The 8,081-nt window shown below is 54.2% G+C and overlaps 1 protein-coding gene across 3 annotated transcripts; it reads left to right on the top strand.

Annotated features, from left to right (window-relative positions):
- Nucleotides 1-2,881: 2,881 nt before the first annotated feature.
- Sp5 (Sp5 transcription factor) lies at nucleotides 2,882-5,913 on the top strand. 3 transcript variants are annotated; one of them, XM_050121775.1, is made up of 3 exons: nucleotides 2,882-3,613; nucleotides 3,722-3,774; nucleotides 4,299-5,913. In XM_050121775.1, the coding sequence occupies exons 1-3, from the start codon at nucleotides 3,469-3,471 to the stop codon at nucleotides 5,442-5,444; spliced, it is 1,344 nt and encodes a 447-aa protein (XP_049977732.1). In that variant the 5' UTR covers nucleotides 2,882-3,468; the 3' UTR covers nucleotides 5,445-5,913. The 3 variants fall into 3 exon arrangements, with proteins under 3 accessions (XP_049977732.1, XP_049977737.1, XP_049977746.1); XM_050121780.1 differs by lacking the exon at nucleotides 3,722-3,774 and having other exon boundaries at nucleotides 2,882-3,645; XM_050121789.1 differs by lacking the exon at nucleotides 3,722-3,774 and having other exon boundaries at nucleotides 2,887-3,613.
- The last annotated feature ends 2,168 nt before the right edge of the window (nucleotides 5,914-8,081 follow it).

The raw sequence follows: 8,081 nt of genomic DNA, 5'->3' as shown, positions 1-8,081 counted from the left end.
AGAGAGAGAGAGAGAGAGAGAGAGAGAGAGAGAGAGAGAGAGGTGACTGGTGCGTTTATGCTGTAGGAAGAGCTCTGGGAAAGTGTCAGGTCGGGCCTGAAACAGCCACACCCCAGAGTTGAGAAGAGAAAACCAGAGCAGACCCGCCCCCTCTGTGCCAGTGCGGGTGTGGGTTCATCTCCCCTTTGCCGGCCCCGCAGTTTGCACCCGGATGACTCCTGCTGCCCGCCCGCCTGCGAAGAAACCGGGCTGCAAACTTCCCAGTCTCGGAACCCTGCTGTTTCAGGAGCAGTTTGGATTACCGCTCAGCCCCGCCAGCCGCCCGCCTGGAGAGAGTAGTATTCAATCTCCCCCGCCCCCTGCTGCGGTGAAAGTTTGCTCCCACTTCGCTGCTCCCCCACCTCCACCCCGAGGCGTTAGGAACGAGCAGGAGTTCCCGGGTCCGAGCCGCACAAATACACTCATCAACAAAGGAAAGCCCATTAAACCTTCCCTCCTGTGAACTCGCCCCCGCGGATACCTCTTTGAACTGACCCCCGCCCCGCAGTCCCAGAGTCGTTTGGGGGCGCGCTGGCCCTCCCGGGTTCTCTCCTTTCCCTCCCGGCGGCTCACTTTTGCTGCGCGCCTTGTCTTTGAAGTCTCTTTACATTACGCTACGGCAGCCACGCGCTCTTGGCCCACGCGGGGGCTTTGTGTAGCGGAACTGACATTTGGCCTTGATACCTGTATCTCTTGGTGATTGCAACAAATTTCCAAAATAAATATTGTGCTTTGATCTCCCTGCACTGCATTTTTAATGGACGCTCCCAACATTACTTCATCAGGAAGATTTTTTTCTTTCTTTCTTTTCGAATCTCCACGCTAAGGGAGGAGAGTTAAAGCGCAGTTCTTCGAAGTCTCTCTCCAAACTCTTGCTTGGCCCTGGGAGGGCTAGAACTGTTAACAAAAAGCGGTTATGGCGCTCCAGAGTGTTCGGTGCACCTAGAGCAAGCAGTTCTATAGGCTTTGCACTGAAACTTTTGAGCCCACAATCACTGTTACCGAGGCAGCACATTTTACAGATGGGCAAACGAAGGCATACTTACCAGGATTCCCAGTAACAAGGCGGGAAAACCTGTCTTCAAAGTTTGAGCGCTTAACCGCTCTGCTTGGCGCCCATGGAAGCTTAATAGCCTAAAAAGTTAGCGGGAAAAGTTAACTCTGGTAACTATTGAAGGGTATGTAAATTGACTCGTTTTGCCTTTTGGGTAAAATAGCTAACACTTTTGGCCAAAAAGGATGCTTCCAGCTTGCCTTACTGCCTTCCGGGAGAGGCAGGATGGGAAGGCTCAAAAAAGGAGAGGAACCAGATGGACAGCCTTCTAGGTTGTCCTGGCCAAGCTCCCTGGCTTCAGATGCGTACTTGAGAAATGTCTCCTTTTGGTCCCAGGTTTCTCCAGAGCTGGGTCCTTGCAATTGGACCGAGAGGGAGCAGGTCGGCCAGGTCCCAGGGCAAACCTGTGAGTCATCTCCCCTTCTCGCTTGCACAGCATCCCAAACTCGTGTTCAGGGAGGAGTGAGGTGGTGTGGGTTGAGCTGTGAGGTGGCTGTTCACTGGTCCACGAGTGATAACTAGTTGGGGAGAAGGACCGGATGCTAGTACGGGCCGTGTGAAGCCTGTTAGTCATTTCCATTTCGAAGGCGCGTCCGGAGCGTGGGAGAATATGGGCCCTCTTAATGGCATGGTGTCAGGACTCTTCTTGGTGAACCTGTGAAGTCCACCGATCTGCAGTGCAGAGTCTGAAGCGGTAGGGGTTCCGCTAACCTCTGGGTGCTAATTTGGGAGTTAGGTCAGTCCCTGGACGGCGCATAAACACCCGACGCGAGCAGAACTGGTTCCCGGCTTCCAGAGAGGCTGGTGGCCTCAGAGACCGAAGATCCCAGGGGGGCGGAGAGGCCGGAGAAGAATCAGGCTAAGTCAGCCTCAGGCGAACCACTTCTCTGTGCGGTCACCCAAGTTGCCACTGCTGGGTCTCTGACGGGACTCCAGGCCGCCAAAGCGGTGAAGGCCCCCAGTCACCCTGCCAGCCTCTAGTCTATCCCTTTCGGCTCCTCCGGACTAGTAGGGACTGATCCTGGACCAAAGGCAGGCAGGAGGCCTACTGACTCTGCAGGTCGGGTCGACGAAGATTTGAAGGGGAGAATACACCCTGGAGAAGACTCCAGTGCCCGAGACAAAGCACTCCTGTGGATGAACTTCCAACGATGACAGGAACAAGTGTTTGCTTTGACTTTTCTCCCTCCCCTCACCCCCGACCTCCTCCCAGTGATCTGTGGGTTCTTAAAGCACCGGGATGGGGTGAGATGGGGTCGCGGGGTAAGGGGACTGCGGAGGAGTTTCCCAAGCCTTGCTGTCCAGCTTGTGACATCACCGCGCTTGAGAGGTTACTAGCATCTCTGGCAAGTCTCGATGAAGCCTAACAAGTGGGAGGCTTGCCCGGTCCTGCTCAACACACGGAACTGCTTGTCTGGAAAGTACAATCCAACTCCCCTCCCCCGAAATCCCCGGCGCCCACCGCCCCAAGTGTCTCTTCTCGGTTGTTCTGGTGTCCTGCCAAGTACGGCTGTGGGAGGAAGCAGTAAGCGCGGGGCGGGTTTTTCCTAGATCACTCTGTAAAAGTTGTAGCCCCAGGAAAACTTCCAGGTCACCAGTGGGAGCCTCAAGAGGACTCTGCGGCTTGTCTAGCGGGAGGGCCTGGAGTGTGTGCGCCACCCACTGCCGCCCTGGGAGGCCGCCCAGCCCTGCCCAGGGTCACAGAGCTGCCTGTGCCTCCGCGGGCGGCCAAGGGGTGGGACGTGCGGCCGACCGGGTTTGGTCAGTCCCACGCCCCGCCCCGCCCCAGGAGCTCGCTCTGGTCCGCGACGTGAGGGTGCGGAGTAAGTACTGTGAAGTTACCCTCATCCCAGTCTCAAAAGTACCGCTCCAGAAAGCTAAAGGAAGATTTTTTTTTAGAGATAACAAAGACACTTTGTCACTTTGCGCGCTGCCTTGGTGCAAATCTTTAATTGCAAGTGGGGGTGGGGGATCGAGTGTCCCGAGCAACCCAAGCGCGAGTCTCCAGGCGGCAAGGCCCCCTTTGATCAGGAAAATCCAATTATTTGTGTATATACATTTCCCACATAGTGATTACTTCATTAATTGTCCCGCCTTTATCTCCTCCCTTCCCATCCCCCCTAATAATCAGTTCTTTTATCCAGACCAACAAACACACCATAGGAGCTTTGTGGATTCAAAGGATTTGCTTTCGCTTCTGAAAGAGCCGCTATTCTTTGATGATTGGGTAGCGGCAAACTTCAAAGCCATAAATCTTTCCTCTGACTGGCTGGCGGCCCAGCAAAGCCCTTATCAAATTCTTGGAGGTGATCCTGAAGCGCTCAGAACGCGCGCGGGGCGAGCGAGCGGGGCGCGGGCGGGCGGGGAGGACTCGGATGCACACTGGGCGGCCGATCGTCCTCGCCTTCGGGTGTCCATGCCTCGGCGGCCGCGTCCCATTCCACAACGAGCGGCCTTCAAGCAGTAGCCATGGCCGCTGTGGCCGTCCTCCGGAACGACTCTCTGCAGGCCTTCCTCCAGGTCAGGGCCGGGCCCGGAGAGGGCGGGAGCAGGTGGGAATCTGTAGTCCGGATCTGTGCGGGTACTCTGAGCACCTTGAATCTCAAAAAGACCCCCCCCCCCTTAAAGGTGCGACTGGAGTCAGACCTAGGCGCGCCCATGCCAACGTGACAACCAAGCTGGTGTGTGTATACGTGGCCTATCGGGAGAGATGCATGGATTTGGGGAGGAGGGTATGTGGATGTCAAAGTGGCAGAAAACTGGGCCTGAATTCACCTTGCCGGGCACTTCTGCTGACTTCAGCCTAGAACAGGCCAAAGAGGAACATAGTGGCTGCAAGGAAAAGAGCTCATAAAATGCTAGAGCAGAAGGCCCCACAGCCCTGCTGTGGGTGTTTCCAGGCTCTTCCTGACCGGTCCGGTCCCTCTGCCTCTTTCTTTGCACCTACCTTAAAGGCTGCTTGGCCTGTCTTTGAGCCCAGTAGTTTAGCAGAAAGCTACTGCGCATCGGGGATTCAGGTAGCACAGGCGCTGAAAGTTTCCCGGGACCTCTGGGTGCGCGTGGGATGCGGTGAGGTCTGGGGGAGGGATGGCCCGGCGGAGGAGGGGCAGGGGTATAATAGTGGGGGTGGCGGGCCTGCCCAGAGTCGGCGTTTGAAACGCTAACCTTTTGTCTCTTCTGCCCTCCCTTGCCGCCGCCTATGCAGGACCGCACCCCCAGCGCCTCTCCGGACCTAGGCAAGCACTCGCCCCTGGCTCTGCTGGCCGCCACCTGTAGCCGGATCGGTCAGCCTGGCACGGCTGCAGCCCCCGACTTCCTGCAGGTGCCCTACGACCCAGCTCTGGGCTCACCCTCCAGGCTTTTCCACCCTTGGACCGCCGATATGCCCGCTCACTCGCCAGGCGCCCTGCCTCCCCCGCACCCCAGCCTGGGGCTGACGCCACAAAAAACACACCTGCAGCCGTCCTTCGGGGCAGCTCACGAGCTCCCGCTCACGCCCCCCGCGGATCCCTCGTACCCTTACGAGTTCTCGCCGGTCAAGATGCTGCCCTCGAGCATGGCGGCACTGCCTGCCAGCTGCGCGCCCGCCTACGTACCCTACGCCACCCAGGCCGCTCTGCCTCCGGGCTACTCCAACCTGCTGCCCCCGCCACCACCTCCGCCTCCACCGCCCACCTGCCGTCAGCTATCCCCTGCACCAGCCCCGGACGACCTCCCCTGGTGGAGCATCCCGCAATCGGGTGCCGGGCCGGGAGGCTCTGGGGTTCCTGGAACTAGCCTCTCCAGCGCCTGTGCCGGGGCCCCCCACGCTCCCCGGTTCCCTGCCTCGGCTGCGGCTGCTGCAGCGGCTGCAGCTGCCCTGCAAAGGGGCCTAGTGTTGGGCCCGTCGGACTTCGCGCAGTATCAGAGCCAGATCGCCGCTCTACTGCAGACCAAGGCCCCCCTGGCGGCCACGGCCAGGAGGTGCCGCCGCTGCCGCTGCCCCAACTGCCAGGCGGCTGGCGGCGCCCCCGAGGCGGAGCCGGGCAAAAAGAAGCAACACGTGTGCCACGTGCCAGGCTGCGGCAAGGTGTATGGCAAGACGTCGCACCTGAAGGCGCACCTGCGCTGGCACACGGGCGAGCGGCCCTTCGTGTGCAACTGGCTCTTCTGCGGCAAGAGCTTCACGCGCTCAGACGAGCTGCAGCGGCACCTGCGGACTCACACGGGCGAGAAACGCTTCGCCTGTCCCGAGTGCGGCAAACGCTTCATGCGCAGCGACCACCTCGCTAAGCACGTGAAGACGCACCAAAATAAGAAGCTCAAAGTTGCTGAGGCTGGGGTGAAGCGGGAGAACCCGCGGGACCTATGAGCTCACTCGGGCACCTCGGAAGCCACTCCCGCCCAGGACATCCTACCCCGCACCTTTGCCGGCATGCCCGGAGCAGACCATCGAGGCAGCTGGCAGAGTGGAAACTTTAAAAACGAACTTTTTATTGTCCTCCTCCCAAAGCGTAGCCCTGCTGCTGTCCAGTCCTGAGCGGAGGACAGGACAGGCAAGAATGGGAACTGGATCATGGTTGAGAGCCCTACGTTACCCCAGGACAATTCCAAAGTCCGAGCCATCGCCTGCCTAGAAGATCTACAGGCAGCGATTCCACCCCGGCCTGGCCTTGCTTGTAGGATTCTCTGCCGATGGAAAAAGGAAGGGCCTTAGGAGGTTCAAAACAGGGCTTGAGTTTTCACTAGGCCCGATTCGGGCTTTGTACAGGTTATTTAATAATAGCTTTGTTAAAGAGTAACTATAATTATAACATTAATAAATGTTTCTGTTGTTCTCAGCTCCACCCAGAGCTACAGCATGGTGTTTCTGTAAAGCGCTCAGCAGTTGCAGCGTGAAAATAAATACGTTCATTCCAGGGTCTCCTCAGGAAGACCCCCGCAGAGCTGGTCTCCTCTGATCTTTTCTTCTTCCTGGAGTCCTCACTGAGAGGTCAGGTTTCACGAGGGATTTGATGGTTCCTGTGTGCTGCTTGTATCTAGGGAAGTCTTTGGTTTCTAAAGTTTGGGGAAAGTATGTACTGGGTGCATGGGCAGGCCCAGGGCAGTCGATTTTCAGGTAAAGAGCCCAGGGCAAGATTTGCCCCTCCCAGCTTAGGTTTCTGCGCCACTCCAGGACTTGATTGTGGAGTTAGCTTTATAAGTTTGATACCCGCTGCACATAGAACGAGGCGATTTCCCTGCTGAATTGTTGCTACTTTGGGGACCGGTGGAAGGAGCTAAGCGTTCTCAGGGCCTTCTCCCAGGTGAGAATTTTAGAGTTAAATTGGCAGTTCTTACGTGGATCGGGCAGTGCCATGATAACACCGGAAATGTAACTGTCACCCTTGCAGCAAGTCAGCCTGGCCGCACAACTTGTTTGCTAACTCGCAAGGAACAGCTAGGCAGACAGCTAGGTAGGCCAGGAAGTTTCGTTCTTCTTGCAGTTTGGACTTTCCTTTTAATCACCTGGCCAGACCGATTTTCTCAGGGAAGAGGCAGAAATTCTCGCTCATAGCCTAAAATGTAGGAACAAGGCTTCTCCCCCTCCCCCAAGATCTACGTTTCTCACCTTTCTCTTACTTTTTAAAGCTTGAAGTCTTTTCTTTTTCCCAAGTGTCTCAACTCATCTGTATTGCACTATTTGGGGTTTCAACCCCAAAACTTAACAAGCAATCAAACTCTTTCATTCAGAATCAGCAAACCTCAAAGCAAGCTTTAAATCTCCTTGCTTTTTTAAGCCGATGTCAATGTGGTGACTGATCTTTGATAGTCATGATAGATGGGTGTCCGTGTGTTTATAGTTCACAGCCTATAAGCTTGCCGTGAATTTTTGCCTGAAGTCAAACTGAAGCGCAAATTTTCCAAAGCTCTTGAAATTTATGTAAATAAAACACGGGCATCAACATCATTGAGAGGGGAAAAACTTTTATAATCATAAGAAAATGCTGTATTGTGTGATGTGAGACAAGACAGCAAGGGTATGTTAGATTCCTTGGCGAGGCACGCCTCAGAGCTACTTGTCCTCTTTAGAGACTTTGAACTGTTTAATAAACTTGAATGCCAGCCGTCCTGGTCCCTGGCTTCAGCAGAGTGAGCTAAGTGTGTAAGGGTGCTGCTGGTAGACAGTGCGATCAGTGCACACCTAAATGTGTGTTCTTAATCTAAATCTACTGTAATTAGTCAGGAACATCCTGATTAGGCCTAGTACAGGTGACACCGGCTAGACCTGTACCTGTTACATGAATAAGTGGAAAAGCTGCAGGAAGTTTCCAGTCATTTCCTCTTTAGCCCCTGCCTCGGATGTGCTTCAGACTCAAAGGTTTCTAGGCAGGTGATGGAGACCTGGGACTCGGGATATTTGAAGTGATTTAGTCGTGTGTGTAGAAGAGTAGCTTTGATTTTTTTTTTAAAAAAAAAGGAAAGTGGCGGTTTTGAAACCCACTTTTGATTACAGACAGGCACAATCCTTTAGGATTCAAAGAGAATGAGAGGGAAACAAACCTTTCTCATGGGGAAGAAGAAGCAAAGGAAATTATGAGATTGAAAATTAAACTTGAGAACTAGAGAAGGCCGTTTACTTAGAACTTTGTACTTTAGGGAAGAACTAGGTCAACTGCGTGGAATTTGCCAAAATGAGGTATATATAACTTTAAAAACCAAACTAAGCGTTGTGATGACAAAACTAACCTTTTTAGGGTTGAGTTTAATTGAACCTGCCAAATTCAAAAGCAGCCTTTAGCTTAATTTGATACACAGTATTTGCTGATCATTCATTGTATCACTGAAGCTCTGTCATTTACTGTAGAAAAAGAATGCCATTATTGAAGAAGTCAGGAAGCCACAGTGATAAGAGTATCCAAGTATAAGAAGGCATTCCATGGGTATACTGTAAAAACACGCTAATGTAATGTAGAAATGCATTCAAGTTTACAAGCTGTGGAAATTTGATTTTTGCATGCTTTATTTA

Source organism: Alexandromys fortis, unplaced genomic scaffold, assembly GCF_014885135.2.
Source record: "Alexandromys fortis isolate MF-2015 unplaced genomic scaffold, M_Fortis_MF-2015_v1.1 scaffold_8_9099976_23576923, whole genome shotgun sequence".
Classification (NCBI taxonomy): Eukaryota; Metazoa; Chordata; class Mammalia; order Rodentia; family Cricetidae; genus Alexandromys; species Alexandromys fortis.
This window is presented reverse-complemented; position numbering and strand designations above follow the sequence as displayed.

Coding starts and splice junctions, on each gene's coding strand:
- Sp5 (XM_050121775.1), top strand. CDS start 3,469: ATGCACACTGGGCGGCCGATCGTCCTCGCCTTCGGGTGTCCATGCCTC. Junction 3,614..3,721: donor CTCTGCAGGCCTTCCTCCAG/GTCAGGGCCGGG, acceptor CCCCCCTTAAAG/GTGCGACTGGAGTCAGACCT. Junction 3,775..4,298: donor CCAACGTGACAACCAAGCTG/GTGTGTGTATAC, acceptor CCGCCTATGCAG/GACCGCACCCCCAGCGCCTC.